We start from the raw sequence: 20,340 nt of genomic DNA, 5'->3' as shown, positions 1-20,340 counted from the left end.
TGTGATTGGGTTCTTCTGGAGTTTTTAACTTTTAGATTTGTCCACGCTGAGCCTCCAGTAATTTGTCAATTGCAGTTCAGGTTTTCCTGCCTTGGCATTGGTTCCTGCAAAGGTTTCCACTTGTGAGTCTGCTCCAGTTCAGATACTGGAACTTAAAAACAACCACTCACAAACAGCAAACTAGGCTTTTACCAGTAATGCAACCACATACAGGACAGCCAACCAAATAATTTCCTCACTTTGCTTCCACGTCTGCTCTATAAAATCCTTTCCCTTAGCTTCTACCACTAGAGTACTCTTAACCTCTCTCAGTTTGATGATGCCTTGTGCAAATTGACGTTTGATCAAATAAGCTCACATAAATTTTAATGTGCTTCAGTTTCTCTTTTCACACACTGATACATATTTTATTTATCTACTTACCTTGATTTTTGAAAAGGTAACACCCAGCTGCCTCTACCTTTTTCTTTTAATTGCTGCGGTTTATTTCGTTGTATGGATACCTCTTAATTCCCTTAACCAGTGATATATTTGGAAAGTGCTTTGTGATTCAATCTGGAATCTTTTATTTTAATAGGTGAGTTTAGCCCATTTATAGTTATGATGTAACAGATAAGTGCAGTCTTAGTTTTCACTTTAAGAGTCAGTATGGGAGTGCCTGGGTGGCTCAGTCGGTTAAGCGTCTGCCTTCAGCTCAGGTCATGATCCCGGAGTCCCAGGATCAAGCCCCACATCAGGCTCCCTGTTCAGCGAGGAGTCTGTTTCTCCCTCTCCCTCCTCCTGCTCTCTTTCTCTCAAATAAATCAATAAAATCTTTAAAAAAATGTCAGTATGGCTTAGTGGTTAAGAATAAGAAATCTAAGGGCGCCTGGGTGGCTCAGTCGGTTAAGCGACTGCCTTCAGCTCAGGTCATGATCCTGGAGTCCCTGGATCGAGTCCCGCATCGGGCTCCCTGCTCGGCGGGGAGTCTGCTTCTCCCTCTGACCCTCCCCCCTCTCATGCTCTCTGTCTCTCATTCTCTCTGTCTCAAATAAATAAATAAAATCTTTATAAAAAAAAAAAAAGAATAAGAAATCTAAATATTTTGCCTTCAAGTCAGCTGCAGGTCTGGATGTGCTTATATCGCAGACATTCTAGACATGGAGGAGGAACTAAACAAAAATGAAGTGTTTTCAGGAAAAGACAGAGGTCACAGTGACTGGGTTCTAATCCTGCCTCTAGCAGTTATTGCTTTGTGACCTTGGATCGGTTACTTAACTTCTGTGTGCTTTAGTTTCCTCATCTATAAAATAGAATAATGATGGTATCTATTTCATAGGGTTTTTGTGCTTGAATAGTGTCTGGAACATAGTAAGGAGTATGTAAATATTGGTTATCATTATTTATAATATTATGCTGTTTTAGTACACCTTTAAAAATATTTTTCTATATAATCTCTGAATTATGTTTAAAATATTGGATATGTTTCCTTTGATAATTTGGAAATTACCTTTTGTAATTATTTGTTAGTATTTTTTTACTTTTTCCTATTTTTTCCTATTTGTTACTTTTATAACTATAGAATTTTGTATATACTTAATCCTTTGTAATTATTATGTTTCTACTTCCTTTTCTCTGCCACTCGTCTGATTTTCAAAAACATCTTATTTATCTTAGTGTTTACCATGAAACCTATAATTAGGCCTTGTAATTTAAAATTGCAGTTTGAAAATATAATTTTGACCCATTGACAAGGAAATCAGCACACATACACTCTTGTTTGCATCTTTTCTTCTTTCTTCAAAATTTGTTAGTAATATCATTTGTGCCTTGTTAGGTTTTAAATATTCACTTTCAGTTTTGTGACCATGATGCCCACATTTGCTAAGACTTAGTCCCTCACTAATGGATTCACTGTTTATATTCAGAATTTTCATTGTCATCTTTTATATGAATGACAATTTTTTTGGGTATAAATTTCCTGGATCATTATTTCGTTGAAGGTTTTCAGGGCTGTGTTCTAGTAGTTTCTTTCCCTTTAATGGTGGTGACATTATCTGATGAGTATTCATCCACCATTTCTGTTCCTTCCCCTTTCTTCCTCTTTTCTTATAGTATCTTTTTTTTTTTTTTAAAGATTTTATTTATTTATTTGACAGAGAGAGAGCACAAGTAGGCAGAGCGGCAGGCAGAGGGAGAGGGAGAAGCAGGCTTCCCGCTAAGCAGGGAGCCCAATGCGGGGCTCGATCCCAGGACCCTGGGATCATGACCTGAGCTGAAGGCAGACGCTTAACGACTGAGCCACCCAGGCGCCCCTTCTTATAGTATCTTTGAATAGATCCTGGATTGATTTCTTTTTGATTGTTTCTTATCTTGTAACAAAGTAAGCCCTTCCTGGACTAGCTATCTGTAGAAGGTTCATTTGGGGGAGAAACTGTGATCTTGTTCCAGGCTAGCAGGAATCCAACATGGTTCACAATGTTCCTTACAATGCAAGCCTGATTTGTGGGATTGACTTCTGTTAATCCTTGCATTTGCTGGTTTGTTCATAATGAGTTATTTTGCCTTCTATTTGGCCTCACCAAGAGATTGCTTCCAGCGGAGGAGTTTCTGTGTGATTATTCAGGCCTCACTTCCCTGCTGTTCCTTGGTACCATTCAGTTCCAGGGTTGCTTTCACTGACAGCCCATGAATCTTTTTCCTATTTTATCAAAGAAGGAGTTTTTTTTTTTTTTTTTTTTTCCTTTTCAGGGTATGTCACCAATTTTGGATTACTCTGCTCTCCCAGCTTTTTAGCCACAGGCCATCTCTTGGTAGCTTCCTAAACTTCTGTTTTGACCTTGACTACATTTGGCAGTCCCACCTCATTTGTTGTGGGTAGGGGTCATAGATCCTGCTTAGTTTCATCAAAGATGGAGCTACATTTTTTTTTCTCATTGGTTTTATTGTGTTCTTTGAGAGGAGAATAGGGCAGTATGGTCTTTTGACTATAATTGAAAAACAAGACTATTCTTTTAACAATTTATACTGTTCATGAATTTTATTTATATGTTTTTCTTATGCTAATATTTTAGATTGTGACTGATTGCTAAATAATTCAATGTTGTAAAAATGATTTTGCATTTTTTTTTACAACAGCAACTGAGGCATGAAAATCTGGTGAATCTGTTGGAAGTGTGTAAGAAAAAAAAACGATGGTACCTAGTCTTTGAATTTGTTGACCATACAATTCTTGATGACTTGGAGCTCTTTCCCAATGGATTAGACTACCAACTGGTTCAAAAGTATTTGTTTCAGATTATTAATGGAATTGGATTTTGTCACAGTCACAATGTAAGTATTTAGTTTAAATAATTATTTTGCCAATGATTAACTTACCAGAGACCATAGTTAATGAGACACTTGCCTAGCCTGAAGTTTGGACCAGGCTTCGCTCTTTTACTCTCCTTCACTCGGATTGTCCTTCCATTTCTATATTTATCCAGGTCACACGTAGTATTAGAGACCTATATTAGAAGGCACTCCTTTCATAAAAATTTTCCATGACCACTCTAGTGTTCAGTGATAGCCTTACTCCATTAGTCTTGAGAGTAGTCATTAATAGAACAATTGATTTGGTATTTAGTAATATATATTTCATCCAATATCTTTGATTGTTTAAGTGAAATTTCAAGCATAAGTGTCCTTTCTTGCCTAGCCAGGTCCCAGTTACTTTAAAGCCAGGAACAATTTTATATGCTTTTATTTGTATTCATCATAGGGACAAAAACAGTACCCTGCACATGGCAGGTGCTCAAAAAATAATTTGCCTAACTTGATGTGCCCATATGTGTCATATTCTGGTTTTTTTTCTTAGATCATACACAGAGATATAAAGCCAGAGAATATATTAGTCTCCCAGTCTGGCGTTGTCAAGTTGTGTGATTTTGGATTTGCGCGAACATTGGCAGCCCCTGGGGAAGTTTATACTGATTATGTGGCAACCCGATGGTACAGAGCTCCAGAACTATTGGTTGGTGATGTCAAGTATGGCAAGTAAGATATCAACAAGGGGGTGGAGGGCAGGGAGGGCAGATTTAATACTTTTTTCTTGATAAAATGGAATGTTTCTAATATAATAAAAGATCCCTCTAACACTGAAAGGAAGTTTTGCATTTAGGGACCTTTATAAGGTGACTTGTTCTTTTTGGTGCTTCTCCTTTAAAGGTTTTTTTTGTGCAGTGAGTTGGGGAAAGCATACTTATTTTAAAGGTAGGGAAATTAAGGTGAGTAAGTGGTCTGTGTTTTACGATGGGTCGGAAATAGGTATGTTTATCACTTGTAAAGAGAGGGAACGTTGGATAAGTCTGACACTGTAGGAATGAGGCAAGGTGGAGCGGGCAAATTGGGGTGGAAACATAATTGAGTGAAGTGTTTTTAAAACATGATTTATCTGCATGAACGAATTCTTCAGAGAAGAAGGGATGGTAACTTCTACTGCTTTGGGTAGAAACCTTTCTAAAATGTTTTCTGTATTTTCTGTGTTTTCAGTGCACACATCATTTAGTATTTTCTTGATTACTCTCAGTTCTCATTTTATTGTTATACTGTAAGTTTTGTACCATTTTATTTTATTTTTTTGAAAAATTATTTACTTCAGAGAGGGGGCAGGGGCAGAGGGAGAGTCTTAAGCAGGCTCTGTGCAGAGCATGGAGTCTAATGCAGGGCTGGATCTCACGACCCTGAGATCATGACCTGAGCCGAAACCAAGAGTTGGACGCCTAACTTACTGCGTCACTCAGGCGCCCCTGTACCATTTTATAATTCAGCTCTGACCTTAAGAAATTTCAAGGTAGGGGCGCCTGGGTGGCTCAGTCGGTGAAAAATCTGCCTTCAGCTCAGGTCGTGATCCCGGGGTCCTGGGATCGAGCCCCTTGTCATTGGGCTTTCTGCTCAGCGGAGAGTCTCCTCCCTCTCCCTCTGCCTGCTGCTCCCCCTGCTTGTGCTCTCTCTCTCTCTCTGGGAAATAAATAAATAAAATCTTAAAAAAAAGAAATTTCAAGGTAGTTGTCCCTATGCTAATGACACCAGCCCATTAAATTCTTGTGACTGATTTTTAAGATGGTTCTTCTATTTTTTTCCCCTGTTACTACTATCAGTTCTCCTTATTGTTACTGAATGTGTCTCCGACAACCTCTGGGATGCTGTTTTCAGTGTATGGTGGGATAGACTAATCAACCTTGTTAGAGTCACGTGTAAACAAAGAACAAATAGGCTCTGAATGGAAACCCAAAAGGCTTATTTCCAGAATAAAGTACACATAATAAAGATTTTGACTTTTCAGAAGCCTTTTCCCACTTATGTCACATAATTGAAGTTCCTGAAAATTTGACTTGGGTAAAATTGGGAATTAGTACTTGAAGTTTATAGGGAAATGTATTTTTATGGGTAATTTAAAGCTTGCTACTACTACTGTTCTCAATACCCAAAATACCAAGTAGTAATATGCAGAACAGACTCAGTGACAATAAACATAGTAGGATGCCAGATTTTATACCACATTTCTTCTATTCCAGGGCTGTTGATGTGTGGGCCATTGGTTGTCTGGTGACTGAAATGCTCATGGGGGAACCCCTTTTTCCTGGAGATTCTGATATTGATCAGCTATATCATATTATGATGTGTTTAGGTAAGATTATACATCTGCATTTTAAATTTTAGAGGTTTTTCCCTTATGTTTTTGCTCGTCTTGGTTTTACAAGTTGTCGGTATGTTAAAGATGGTATGTGTTTTAAGTGGCAGCAAGGAACAGATAGGAAAATCTCATCTATCTGTCTATATTAGTTCATTCTCAGTCTGGCTTTGGCCTGTCTGACGTATGGGCTTATTCATGCTCTCATCCACCCTCCTGTCTCACTCCCCACAAAGAAAAGAGCAAAGACTGTAAATTTTTTCTGTACTTTTGCACTCAGTAAATCACATGTAGAGGATGCAAATGATGATTTATTTTCCTTGGGCTAGCAAGCGTTTGCTGTAATATGACTATTACCCTCATCCTCTCCTTCAAACTGAGAGACACAGAGACTTCCTAGGTAGTTTAATCTTAGTGCTTTGGACAGAATTTTAAAGCTAGACTATCAAAGTCTTCTTACATTTGTTGAAATATCAACTTCATGTTCATAGATGGGACTTGGAAAATGGAAATAATGGGAAAATACTTGATTTATTTAACTATTGGATTTTAAATTTCCAGGGTAAAAATTCAATAAACAATTCAATAGGTTCTTACAGCAGAATTTTCATATTTTACACTAGAGTAGGTACTAAAATTGAAGAAAAAGATAAAAGTGCTCAAATCAGACCTTAGACACAGGTACAAAATCAGCAGATTTAAGAATTTTTTAAACAATTTTAATTAAAAAAAATTAAAACAATTTAATCTTAATTTTAAAATTAAATTCTTAAAGGGTGGAACTGATTTATCTAGATTGGATTCGGATCATATGACTAATGATATTTTCATTGTTTTGGACAGCACTTTAAGCTTTGTTGTTAGAAAAGAAGTGTTGGTACTTATATCTAAAAAATTATAAAATGTTCTTTACTTGTCCTTTATCTGTGCTCCCTTATGATTTCAGTTCTATATATTGTGGCTTTTGAATTTTCTAAATGAGTAGGTTGAGATAAGAATGTTAATTTTCTTGAGTTAACTTGCATTAACACCACTATGAAGATTGCCGGGTGTCACCACCATAAGAACACTGTTTTGGTTGATTTTGCATGCTGAGAGAGCCCCGAGTCCATAAGTAGTATTCCACTCTTTTGTCCAATCCACTTTACCCATTTCTTTGCTCTTTCTATCATGATGTATAATGACAGAGATATGTGCTATTCTCACTTCCAGGTAATCTAATTCCAAGACATCAGGAGCTGTTTTATAAAAATCCTGTGTTTGCTGGAGTAAGGTTGCCGGAAATCAAGGAAACAGAACCTCTTGAAAGACGCTATCCCAAGCTCTCTGAAGTTGTGATAGATTTAGCAAAGGTAATCATACTGTTTACTTTCTTATAGTGAATTTATATTATAGAGACTTGGTTTTCTCTTATTCTTGTCTAGTTGATCTTTTAGGTCAACAATTTCAATATTGATTAAATTAAATTAAATTAATTTATTTTAAGTAAACTCTACCCCTGACATGGGGCTCAAACTCACGACCCTGAGATCAAGAGTTGATGCTCTACCGACTGAACCAGCCAGGAGGCCCCCCACCCCTGCCGCCTTTTTTTTTGGCCGGTGGGCTCTAAGCCCATCTTGGAGCTTAAACTCACAACCGGCAGATTGAGAGTTGCATGCTCCACTGACTGAGCCAGCCAGACACCCTTCTGTTTATTTTAATTTTTTTTTAAAGATTTTATTTATTTGAGAGAGAGCACAAGCAGGGGTAGTGGCAGAGGGAGAGGGAAAAGCAGGCTCCCTGGGAGCCTGATGTAAGACTCTGATCCCAGGACCCTGCGATCATGACCTGAGCTGAAGGCTTAATTGACTGAGCCACCCAGGCGCCCCTGATTTTAATTTTTGTACATAAAGAAAGAGTTTAAATAATTTGGCAGGGGGATCTTCAGAGAGAAAGGCCTGAAAAATTTATTTGTTTTAAGAAACCATTTACTATTGTTATCTAGCATGTTTTAAGTATGAAAACATCCTCACAACAATATGTTTAACACTTAAGATGTAAGCCTATGCAAGTGGAAAAGAGAAGACAAGTAGGATAAGGAAATAAAAAGAAAGGAAAAGAAGTAGCAAAATATTAAAATATAGGGCATAAGATCATGACCTGTACTATCTTGTTAAAGAGGCTGTTGCTTAGCCACTGGATTCACTAAGTGAACTTAACAAATAAAAGATCATCACCTTTGCCTTGTCTTTGAGGAAGATATTAGGGAAATTCTTACTGGACCTTTGGAATTGTAATCATGGAACACTACATCAAAAACCAATGATGTAATGTATGGTGAATAACATAACATAATAAAATAAAAAAATTCTTATTAATTTGGACTCTCTTGAAGTATTGATAAAATAAGTACAGTATATCTGAAACACCAGGATCATATGACATTTTCGCAAGATGTTTTTTACTTTTTAAAATTTTTAAACGAGTTGTTAAAAAAAGTTTAGTAAGCTTATAAAAAATTATAACAAGTTCTTAGAAGAATATATGTCTACTTTTCTACATAATCTTCTAACAGATTCAAATATTTTTTATTGAGACCAGCTTTATGATGTCTATAGAGATTTAAAGGGAATTAAGGTAAAACTATTATCCAATTTATGTCCCTTATAACAGAATTATATAACTTTTAAACATTTTATAATGGAAAATTTCAAATATAGAAAAGAAAGAATATACTAGTATAATGAACCCTTGTGTACTTATCATCTAGCTACAGCAATTAATAACCTTTTGACAATCTTTTACCTATCTTCACCCTCCTCAACTATGTTTTCTGTAGTATTTTGAACCAAATCCCAGATACTATATTATTTCACTTATAAATACCTTAATTATTTGTAGAACTTTTCTTGTTCACTTAAAGCTATTTATTGAGTTCCTTCTATTTTTATTGGCATTGAGTGGTTCCAATAAATCAGAACAAGACCTGCATTAAAATAAAATAATGTAAAGTATCCGGCACAGTAATATACACAGAATAGGCCCTTTCCCTTCCATTCTGCAAGGGCTTTAAATTTTAAAAATTTACAGTAATTCCCTAATATTATAAAACTTCTAGCCAATGCTCAAAGTTTCATTGATTTTCTCATAATTTCTTTTTATAGTTTGAATTAGGATCTACATGACATCTGTAGATCACAATTGGTTGATATATCTTAATTTACAAGCTCATATTCATCTCTTTCTTTTTTGTTTAAACCTTGCCATTTATTTGATAAAGAAAATAGGTGGTTTGACCCTTAGAATTTTCCACATAGTATAGCTTTTATGTTCCTCCCTGTCCTGTATTTCTTATAAACTCAGAACTAGAGCTTGATCTGAATCAGGTTGATTTTTGGCAAGACTACATCTGGTGGTCTTTCTTTTTGCGATATTAGCAACCATTGGTGGTCATGGCCTAGATTTGTTCTTTATTCTTTATCATTTATTATGTGCTTTTAAAATTCATTGACCATAAAGAGCGATTTTCTATTTTTCTTTCAAAGATTTTATTTATTGGGGCGCCTGGGTGGCTCAGTTGGTTAAGCGACTGCCTTCAGCTCAGGTCATGATCCTGGAGTCCCTGGATCAAGTCCCGCATCGGGCTCCCTGCTCGGCGGGGAGTCTGCTTTGCCCTCTGACCCTATCCCCTCTCATGTGTTCTCTCTCATTCTCTCCCTCTCAAATAAATAAATAAAATCTTAAAAAAAAAAAAGATTTTATTTATTTATTTGAGAGACAGAGAGAAAGAGAGAGCATGAGCAGGGGGGAGGGGGGAGGGGCAGAGGGAGAAGCAGGCTCCCCGCTAAGCAGGGAGCCCGATGCAGGACTCAATCCCAGGACCCTGGGATCATGACCTGAGCTGAAGGCAGATGCTTAACCAACTGAGCCACCCAGGCACCCCAATTTTCTATTTTTCTATATTTAGAAATCTAAATGTAGGCAGTTTTTCATTGATATGAGCTGTGTATATTCCTTGGTTTTCCAGAAATGCTTACATATTGACCCAGACAAAAGACCCTTCTGTGCTGAGCTCCTCCATCATGATTTCTTTCATATGGATGGATTTGCTGAGAGGTATGGTACCGACTCATGTTTTCTGGGGCACCCCATCCTAGAGTTAAAGTAAGGGTATTCTCTTATTTCTCTACCCACCTGCTTTTATAGGATCTCAAATATTTACAACCCTACCTCTATTCACCCTTAGCAATTATGCAGTGCCTAGAAGTGGCCCCCTGAATTCACTAAATTAGGGATCTTGGTTTTCGTGAAGCAGTCACTTCGTGCTTTTTTTTCTGTGTCCCACTGGAGACATCTACCCCTCAGGTCACTGATTAGTATGTTGCTGCCAGCTGTGAGATGCCATCATCTTGGGTACTGATGCATTTGCAAAGGTGCCGTCTCCCGTTGCCCCTGACCTCACACCACAGCCAGTCCCACGACGCTGTTGCCACTGCTGTGCTGGGACCTTGCTGGGCCCAACCTGGGTGCGCCAGAGCTGCCAGCGTGGGCTCCTGTGCTGCCCCAGCTGCTGGCATCCGTGCAGCTGACAAAACCAAAGATAGTGAGATGAGGGGCAATGACAGTGCTTTATATTTTGGCAACTCGATTTAATCTTTAGCTTAATAAAAGATACCCCAGCTCTCATATTTGCATTTGCATTCAATTAGTTGTGATATGTTCTTTCGGTTGAGATGTATGAAGAAACTTTGGCCTCACACAGATATATAGTTGCAAAATGGAAGAGTATTTTAATAGCCCTTTTAGATAATTGTGAGTATTCTTTATCGATGCCATACCCAAAACTGTGATACTATACCAAAACTTGACAGTGGTAGTTTCTTAAAGGCTGGTTGCGTTGTGGAATCTGAAACATATCAGTGAACTTTTCTTACCCTGTTACATTAAAATCCATTTGTCTAACTTGCACTTTTTTTTTTTTTTAAAGATTTTATTTATTTATTTGACAGATTAGAGACACAACGAGAGAGGGAACACAAGCAGGGGGAGTGGGAGAGGGAGAAGCTGGCTTCCTGCCGAGCAGGGAGCCCGAGGCGGGGCTCGATCCCAGGGCCCTGGGATCATGACCTGAGCTGAAGGCAGACGCTTAACGACGGAGCCACCCAGGCACCCCTCTAACTTGCACTTTGAATAGATCTTTTACCCATGCATGCTTTTGTAACATCATTATGAGTCATTTGGAAAATATTGTTTTGTTAAATAATGTAGATCTTTAAAATGATAACATGTTTCATTATATGGTTTCAAAAAGCCACATTCTCTGTCATCAGAAAAGTCGTTTTAAGTATTGGGAATCTGTTAAGGTCACAGTAGTGGACACAAGTTTAACAGAATTCTAATTTTGCATAAAAATTTGAATTTTATCATTAACACAAATATTACCTGTTGCTTTCCCTTCTTCATTAAAAAAAAAAAAGTCTGCAGAATACCCCAAGTCTGAATAACTGTAGTAGTTTTCTGTCAGTCTTTAAATAAAAATATTCCATGAATAAAGTGGCTAGTATAGTTTGTATTTCAAATACACAATTCCTTTTCTTTTTTTTATTTTTAAAGATTTAATTTATTTGAGGGAAAGAGCGTAGGAGCAGGGGGGAGGGGCAGAGGGAAAGGGAGAAGCAGACTCCCTGCTGAGCAGGGAGCCCAATGCTGGGCTTGAACGCAGGACCTTGGGGTCATGACCTGAGCCAAAGATCAGCCGCTTAACCAACTGAACCACCTAGGTGCCCCCATAGTCTAGTTTAATATTCAATTTTAAAAAAGATTTTATTTATTTATTTGAGAGAGAGGGTGAGTGAGAGAGAGAGAGAGAGAGAGAGAGAAGGAGCAGGTGGAGGGGCAGAGGGACAGGGAGAAGCAGACTCCCCGCTGAGCAGGGAGCCAGATGTGGGGCTGGGACTCCAGGATCATGACCTGAGCTGAAGACAGATGCTTAACTGACTGAGTCACCCAGGTGTCCCTTAATACTCAATTTTTAAAAATAAATACCTTGAAAATGAATTTTTTTCTAGATTTATCTGTTTTATGCAATTTTATTGAATTGACAAATGTATTTTTATGTAGATTTTCTCAGGAATTACAATTGAAAGTACAGAAAGATGCCAGAAATATTTCTTTATCTAAAAAATCCCAAAACAGAAAGAAGGAAAAGGAAAAAGATGATTCCTTATGTGAAGAGAGAAAAACACTTGTGGTACAGGTAATGACCATGTCTTAATGTGTATTAAGTTTTTTTTTAAGATTATTTATTTATTTATTTGAGAGAGAGAGAGAGAGAGAGCACAAGGGGCGGGGGTTGGAAGGGGCAGGGAGAGAAGCAGACTCCCTGCTGAGCAGGGAGCCCGACACAGGACTCGATATCAGGACCCTGGGATCATGACCTGAGCCAAAGGCAGACGCTTAACCAACTGATCCTCCTAGGTGCTTCAGTGTATATTCAGTTTTAGATTTAGTTTGTCCTTAAATTTTTGGAGTTAAAAAATGAAGATGAAGAAAGGTTTTCTGAGTGGTGAACACGTTAACTTTTAGATTAGTTGTAAAAATGTTATCTTCTTTTTAGACATTCCCTTTTAAAAAACTGTCTTAACATATCATGTATTGAGTGCCTACTGTGTATCAGACTGTGCAATAGATCTTGTCAGGAAATCATATTCATCTAAGAACATTTAGATACTTGTGCTCACATGTAAACACATAGACACAAACCATTTTTTTCCTTAAGTGATAGGAGAGAAAAAGATCACTTTAAAAATTTTGTATAGAGCATTTTAAAATTGATATTCAAATTATTTGAAGTTTACTTTTGCAGGTAGGTTATCCAGAATCTGTTCTTGGTGAGGTAATTCAAGTCCACTGCCAACCCACTCCCAGTTTCTCAAGTGAACTGAAAGAAGAAGGAGTTATCAATTTTATATTTCAATTTGTACTTTATATATATAAGAACAAAAGTGGGCATACTTCGTTCCTCTTTCACATTTTTTTCTACTGAAATATATATATAAATTTGCTATATGTATGTATCATATTAATCTGATGCTAGTGTGAATTGCATTTCTTTTTCTTTTAGAGACTTTTTATTTTTAAGTAATCTCTGCACCCACTGTGGGGCTCGAACTTACAATCCTGAAATCAAGAGTTGCATGCTCTACTGGCTGAGCCAGCCAGGTGCCCCGTGAATTGCATTATTTTTTATTTAAAAAATTTTTTTAAAGATTTTATTTATTTATTTGACAGAGAGAGACACAGCGAGAGAGGGAACACAAGCAGGGGGAGCGGGAGAGGGAGAAGCAGACTCCCTGCCGAGCAGGGAGCCCGATGCGGGGCTCGATCCCAGGGTCCTGGGATCATGACCTGAGCGGAAGGCAGATGCCCAACGACTGAGCCAACCAGGCGCCCCTGCATTTTTATTCAAAATACATGTCTGACCAAGAATCCTGGGTTTAATTTTAATTCTATAGATAGAATAAAGAAAACAGGAGCACAGTGAGGTGGTATTTATGGAATTTTGCTTTGGTTGACAAATTCTTTATAGGAAGAGATGATTTTTCATTCTCCTCAGATCATTAATGTTTTTAACTTTTTTTTTTAGCAAAGGCAATATATTTTGTTTATTGCAGTATATTTGACATACTGTTATTAACATTTTTATTAATGGTCAGGATACCAATGCTGATCCCAAAATTAAGGATTCTAAAGTATTTAAAATAAAAGGGTCAAAAATGGATGGAGAAAAGGTTGAAAAAGTCAGTCGAGCTTCAAATACGAGCTGTCTCCCTGACAATGGGATGAGCCACCTCAGAACGGTGCCTCCTACCAACCTCCGAGATTGCAGCGATGGCAGTGTGGACCACTCTAGAAGTCCGGGCGTGGCAATCCCTCGCCTTGCGCACAGCCTTGCTGGGGTGGCTCCCGGTATTAATTCTGGAATGGTGACTATCCCAGGAGTTCCGAGTTACAGGTATGAATTAGGAAAATAAGAACAAAGAGTTGTTTAAAGGGTATGTTTGCAAATTGCAAGTGTTTGTCAATTCAGCCATATTATGTTAGTTTCAGGCTTCTGGGTGCTCTTCTTTCTTGTCAGGATTCTGTTTCAAAAGCCTTTTGGCCTACGTGATGAAAATTACTAGCATTTGATTAAAAAAACCTCACCTGAGTATTAAGAAAGAAGGATTGTGTACTGTTTAAGGTGAAGAAGCTTTACAACTATTTAGTCTAAAAATGTGAAAGGAGGTTATCATAATAAAAGCAGTAATTGGTTTTAAGGGTCTGCTGCTACATGGTATGGCTGTGGGAGTTTGGTGGTCCAAAGAAGCTTATTTTGGAAATTTTGCTGGAAGGAAAGTAATTTATTTGGTTGGAGTTGGGAGCTAGGTGGGAGGCATGAGGATAGCGGCAAAGGACAGAATGTTTCACCAGATCTATATTCATTGTGTATTTAAGAACAGGCATTAAATGCTGATTAAACTGCAGGTCGCTTGGTTTTGTGTCATTTGGTTTTGGTTTTGTGCTTGAAAAATAATTACCGCTGGTTCTAACTTAAATTTTTTGTTGTTGTTACAGAGTGGATGAGAAAACCAAGAAGTATTGTATTCCATTTGTTAAACCAAATAAACATTCTCCATCAGGCATTTATAATATTAATGTGACCTCATCAGTAAGTGAACTATTCCCAGTGGTAGAAGAGCAAGCATTAGTCATTTCTAGACTTCTACTCATTTTAAATATAATAGCGAAGAACTGAGTCTTTTATTTGGAGACATATCATAAAGTGGAACCTTAATTATATGTATATCATCCCAACCTGTCATAATCAGAAATGTGAAAATCTTAAGGTTTAAGTAAGTTTTGCAAGTCTAGAAGTTTAATTATAAGATATTATTTAAATGACATCTGCTTTAATTTTTTTGGTAATACTACATTTTCTTAATACTTGGTGATAGGTTCTTTTGTAGAGTAGGTGACAAGATAAATTGTACCTCACTCATGCCAGATTTTTGGTGAAAGTATTCTGTTTATTCATTTACAAAAATTTATTATGTATTATATATGAGACACTGGAGATCGATAAATCAAATCCTTCTCTTCAAGGAGCTCATGGTCTAGTTTAGGATCAACATATTCAAACAGTGACAGATTATAATAGTGGAATCATGTACAAGGTTCAGAGGTCTTCTGAAGATTCAGAGGAGTGTTATTATGCTCAACATAGCTGCCAGAATGCTTCTTTTTAAAGTTAACTTAAATCATCATTATTCTTCCACTCAAAACCCGCCATTGTCTTGTCATCTCTGAATAAAGACCAAAGTCCTTGACAGGGCCTGGAAATCCCTGATTGACTTCCTCATCCCTTTATTCCATTCCGGCTACTCTCATTCTCGATCAATCCATTCCAACCCACTGATTTCCTTGTATTCATCGAACGTGACCAGACATGCTCCTACATTTGGGCTTTTGCACTTGTTATTTCCTCTGCTTTAGAAAATTCTTTCCCCCGATAATCCAAAGAATTTGCTTTTTCTCCTCCTTGGCTTACATGAAGCCTATTGTGAGGTCCTCCCTAATATTTGAACTCATTTTGTCTCCCATTACTCTCTATCCTCTCTCCTTGCTTAATTTTTTCCCATTGCATACACCTAACAGCCTCTATATTCACTTATTTATATATTGTCTGTCTCTTCCAACTAGAATGTAAGTTTCCGAGGCAGAAATATGTGTTTTGTTTGTTTCCTTCCTTACAGCTCTACCCTATACCTAATACAGTGTCTAGCACATAGAAGATGTTTAAGGAATGTGGTGAATTAATTCTTCTGCCAGGGAATGGGAGGTGTGGATGTGTTCCCAAAGGAGTATTTTTCTCCCAGATTTCCCTCCTCTACCCTTCTCATTATCCTCAGTCTGAAAAATATAGCCTTCTTTTCATATCTCTCATGATTTGGGCATTGCATTTGTTTTTCTTTTTATTATTCTTGGCCCACAATTTCTATAACCATAGTACTTCCCTTTTCTTCCACACCCTACTGATTTCTCTGTAGATATTTTTGTGTTTTACATTCTTGGTCTGCTTTGGCAGATTACTTTGATCAGCAAGGCTTTTCAGAGTAGCTGGCTCAATACCACGTTGCTGGAATTGATATCGGCTTTCTTTCAGGCATTGCATAATCAAGGCTGTCTGTTAATTTTAGATCTTATTTCTGTTTGTCCTTATTTTTAAGAGGCAGTCAAGAGAGGAGGTAGAGATTAGTGGGGAGAAGACACACTTGAGTCTCTTCTTGATGAAAATTAATGGAGGCAGAGTTAAGCCTAAACTTTCTTCAACATCTGGGTTGAAGACCAATACCCCTCTCGCCTGCCTCATGCTCTAATTCTGAGATGTGAATAATGTATTATTATAAGCATCTCTTATATATTTTATTTGTCACTCTTTGAATATGTAAATCTAGTAGTTTGAACTCATTATTTTTTTTGTACTTACAGATAGTTCTTTTGAACTAATTATTTTATAACTGATTTGAACCAAGAGCCTTAACACTTACTCTATTCAGAGAACAAGAAGAAACATCCAGTTAAAGAAACTCAAAAGCTCATTGCAGGACTTCTGAAGTTTTGTGTTATTCTTAAATTCCTAAAGTTTAGGATATCAATATATTAGTTACAAAAGGGGCAAGCCAAGCTTACCTGGAAGCTAATTCACTTGTGTTAATCATTCTGATATTAGGTCACTAGTGAAAAGAGCCTACTTGAGGCAAATAAGAAAAGAAGGGAATACTCTAAGACAGATGTCCGTTTGCCTGAACTAAACTATAATCATCTCCCTGAACTAAGAGCCTTGGAAGGCATAGGTATGTTTATAATGCTTTTACTTTTTCAGCCTTTTTGTATACATTATTGAAAATGTATGTTAAATAAACTAACAAAATACTAAATATAAAAATTAGAGTAACTTTACATATTTATGTAAATATGTACAGCTGTATGTAAGTAAATGTATACACTAAGTACACACTGAGGGACAGATTCAGAATGTGGAAAAGCTAAAAAAATGTCTAATTTTTTCACTGTGTTTATGGTTATTTTTATTTAGCTCGAAATTCCAGGTTAATAAGGAAAGAGAACAAAAATCTTTCAGAATCTCGAATTCCTTCTCTGGCCACTATTGACTTGCACACGCCCAGTATTGCATTACATCAGGTACAGAAATCCTCTCTTTTTTTTTTTTAAGATTTTATTTATTTGAGAGAGAGAATGAGATAGAGAGAGAGCATGAAAGGGGGGAGGGTCAGAGGGAGAAGCAGACTCCCTGCCGAGCAGGGAGCCCGATGCGGGACTCGATCCCGGGACTCCAGGATCATGACCTGAGCCGAAGGCAGTCGCTTAACCGACTGAGCCACCCAGGCGCCCCAGAAATCCTCTCTTGGTTGGATAGAACTTGGGTCTCATAATTCCTTATTAAACTAGCTTAGGGAAAGTTTGCTTTTAAGGATTGGGCACATTTATTGGTAGGATCTATACCATTTTGTTTGTTAAATTTTTTCTTACTGTTCATTGCCCTCAGTACCTTTATTACATATATAGTTATATAGACATTTTCTATATATAGATTAGCTTACAGTAATCACTTTTTTAGAGATTAAAAATGCATGTGTGTGTGTATGTGTGTGTGTGTGTGTATAAAGCTTAACTATGGCTTTTATATAACGTTTGTGGTAATTTATAGTATTTCACTGCATTAACCCCAATGTTATAACCCATATTTCATTCCTTGAATTGTTTTTATTCTTTTAAAATGTATCATCTATTCGACATTTCCCCCCAAGACAATCCACTCCACGCATGTTAAAGACGGGTTCTTCCATATGTAATTATTTTTCTGTAATTTCTCTTAATTCTTCAGAATACTTGTGTTTCTGCTGCTTCAACAACAGTCGTATCACCCATTTTCACATTAAGAAAACAGGCAGACTTTTAAGTTTCCTGAGCCAACCATAACTAGTTGTAAACGTTGGATATGCATCATCGCACTTACAGATTTCTCACCTCTCCTTGACGCTGGACAACTTTTGTTTTGGAATTTAATTCTGCATCCTCGTTATTGAAGCATTTCTGTTCCCTAGAAAGCACCTGTATGTGGCTTCTGTCTCTATGTGGATGTTTTTTTCTACCACTACTCTTTAAATAATTTTGTAGAGCTCTACAACACGGGGAATAATATTGTTGAGGGGAACAAATTACAGAGACGGTTACCCAGCGATACTGAGAAACAGGTTTATTGACTGCTATTACTTTGCCTTATCTTCTGCTAACAATTTCTGCAGCAACATAATCAAAACTAAACAAATTCCTGTTGTGTGAAGATTAATTACCATCACACATTTTACTTTTAGGAACTACAGAGTTTCAATAAATTCCTTTTATACTTCTAAACTTAATGTGGATTTTAAAGGTGCAGAATTTTCACCTGCTCTCTGTGAGTGTACTATTGTTCAAAACCACTTTTCAGGGGTACATAACCAAATCTAGTTTCATGAAATGGAAGAAAAGCTTTGGCGGCCTTCATACTTCAAATTTTTATTTGTTCCTTTGAACTAATCCTCTTATATTTATAAACTGGTTCTGCATTTTTATTCTTAGTTTACTTGTTCATTTCCCAGTTGTATTTAAAATACACTAAAGGAGAAAGTAAGTGTAGTGAAAAACACAAATTAATACCAAAATAAGATGAATGTGTGTGTGTGGAAAATCTGAATGGGAAGGGAAACAACAGGAGACTGAAAGCAAGAGGCTTTCTGGCAGAAGCTGTGACTTGCCTTGCGCTTTTCATGGTATGGATCAATACGTTGAACCAAATTTTGTTTCTGTGCCTAACACAAACATTTTCATATTTATAAAAGTCTATTTTTATAGACTTGTGGAACATCTGTAAGATAGATCTTTGTAAGTAAAGTATGGCATAATCCATGGAATCTGTCTCCACTCGCCCACTTCCTACACACTTACACCCGTTATGTACTTTTCTATGCACGTAGCTACACGTTTTTTTCTCTTAGCAGTGGTGAAGCTTCATCCCACAAATTTTGATATGTTGTATTTTCATTATACTCAGTCCAAACATTTTCTTAGTTCCCTTGTAATTTCTCGTTTAACCCAGGAATTATTTAGAAATGTGTTGTCTTATAATTAGATATTTGAGGTTTCCCTAGTATTTTATTATTATTGATTTGTAATTTAATTCCATGTGGTCAGGGAATATACTGTGTATGATTTTGATTGTTTTTGATTCACTGAGATATGTTTTATGGCCCAGCATATGGCCTATCTTGGTGAATGAACCTGTTCCCTTGAAAATAATGTATATATTCTTCAGTTGTCAGATATACCCTACTATAAATGTGAAATTAGATTAAGGTGGTAATAGTGTTCTTCAGATCTTCTGTGTCCTTAATGATTTTTTTGTTTGTTTGGTCCTATCAGTTTCTGAAAGAGTGCTGTCAAAATCTTTTACTGACTGTGGAATTACTTATTTTTCTCTTATATCTGTTTATTTTTGTTTCATGTATTTTAAATCTCTATTATTAGGTACATATACACTTAAAATTGTTTTTGTCTTCCTGATACACTGTTCCTTTTATCATTATGAAATGTCTGACTTTATCTCTTGTAGTGCTCTGTGCCATGAAGTTAATTTTATCTGAGATTAAGATAGCCACTCCAGCCTACTTATACTTATTTGTTTCCATGGTATATCTTTTTACTTTCATACAGTCTGTTTTTAAAATTTACAGTGTTTCCTATAAGTAGGGTCTTTCTTTTGTATCCATTCTGTCAGTTCAGTTCTTTTAATTGAAATGTGTATTGGTGTTCTCTTGCTGCTAATATACTGCTACCAACTTAAAATACTTCCTATCTCACAGTTTCCGTGGGTCAGAAGCCCGGGCATAGCTGCTTCTCTCCTTGGGTCTCACAGGTCGAAATCAAGATGTCAGCAGGGCTGCATTTCTTTCTGGAGGCTCTAGGGGAGAATCTATTTCCAGGCCCACTCAGATTGTTGGCAGAATTTAGTTCCATGAGGTTGTGGGACTGAGGTCCCTGTTTCTTTGCTGGCTGACCCTTGGGGGTTGTTGTCAGCTTCTAGAGACTACCCACATTCCTTGCCTTGGGGCCTACTTCTCCCATCTACAAAGCTAGCAATAGTGGGCAAGTCCTTCTGACTCTTTGATCCTCTCTTGCCTCCCCTTCTGTCTCATCTCTGACTTACTCTTCTGCTTTTAAGAGTGCCCGTGATTGGTTTGCCAGGCCTATCCTGGGCCTGCCAGGATAATCTTTCTATCTGAGGGTCAGCTTATTAGTAACATTAATTCCTTGTGCAAAGCTGCTTCATAGCAGGAGCTAAATTAGTTTGATTGACTAAGCAGGGGCAGGAATCTTAGGGGGATAGCTTCAGAATTCTGCCTGCTAGTGAATACTTAGGCCATTAACATTTAATGTGATTACTGATATATCTGGATCTAGGTCTATATATTATATAGATACAATATATATAATATATATCTTATATAGATATAAGATCTAGCTCTTTATATTATTTGTTTTTTTGTTTGTTCCCTTGTTTTCCCTTTCCAGTCTCCTTTTGTATTTGAATATTTTTAGTATTGGCT

General features: G+C 37.0%; 1 protein-coding gene across 3 annotated transcripts in view; it reads left to right on the top strand.

Moving 5' to 3' along the window:
- Window positions 1-20,340, top strand: part of CDKL2 (cyclin dependent kinase like 2) — a 43,082-nt gene that overhangs the window by 16,997 nt on the left and 5,745 nt on the right. Inside the window, exons 3-13 of one of the 3 annotated variants that reach the window (XR_010409428.1) lie at window positions 3,118-3,312; window positions 3,836-4,014; window positions 5,535-5,647; window positions 6,863-7,002; window positions 9,660-9,748; window positions 11,753-11,888; window positions 13,348-13,646; window positions 14,249-14,342; window positions 16,404-16,527; window positions 16,770-16,876; window positions 17,580-17,808. Coding sequence is in view for 2 of the 3 variants with exons in the window: in XM_064584595.1 (XP_064440665.1) it covers window positions 3,118-3,312; window positions 3,836-4,014; window positions 5,535-5,647; window positions 6,863-7,002; window positions 9,660-9,748; window positions 11,753-11,888; window positions 13,348-13,646; window positions 14,249-14,342; window positions 16,404-16,527; window positions 16,770-16,876; window positions 17,580-17,654 (1,551 nt within the window). In the remaining variant the exon portion in view is untranslated. Of the gene's footprint in view, window positions 1-3,117; window positions 3,313-3,835; window positions 4,015-5,534; window positions 5,648-6,862; window positions 7,003-9,659; window positions 9,749-11,752; window positions 11,889-13,347; window positions 13,647-14,248; window positions 14,343-16,403; window positions 16,528-16,769; window positions 16,877-17,579; window positions 18,080-20,340 lie in introns of those variants that run through there. The other 2 variants (XM_064584595.1, XM_064584596.1) reach the window with 2 other exon arrangements.

The sequence above is a fragment of the Mirounga angustirostris genome, unplaced genomic scaffold (genome assembly GCF_029215605.1).
Source record: "Mirounga angustirostris isolate CCGP_5_RB_7025 unplaced genomic scaffold, mMirAng1.0.hap1 SCAF_2, whole genome shotgun sequence".
NCBI classification, from domain to species: domain Eukaryota; kingdom Metazoa; phylum Chordata; class Mammalia; order Carnivora; family Phocidae; genus Mirounga; species Mirounga angustirostris.
The sequence above is the reverse complement of the archived record's forward strand: the minus strand, read 5'-3'. Positions and strand labels throughout refer to the sequence as shown.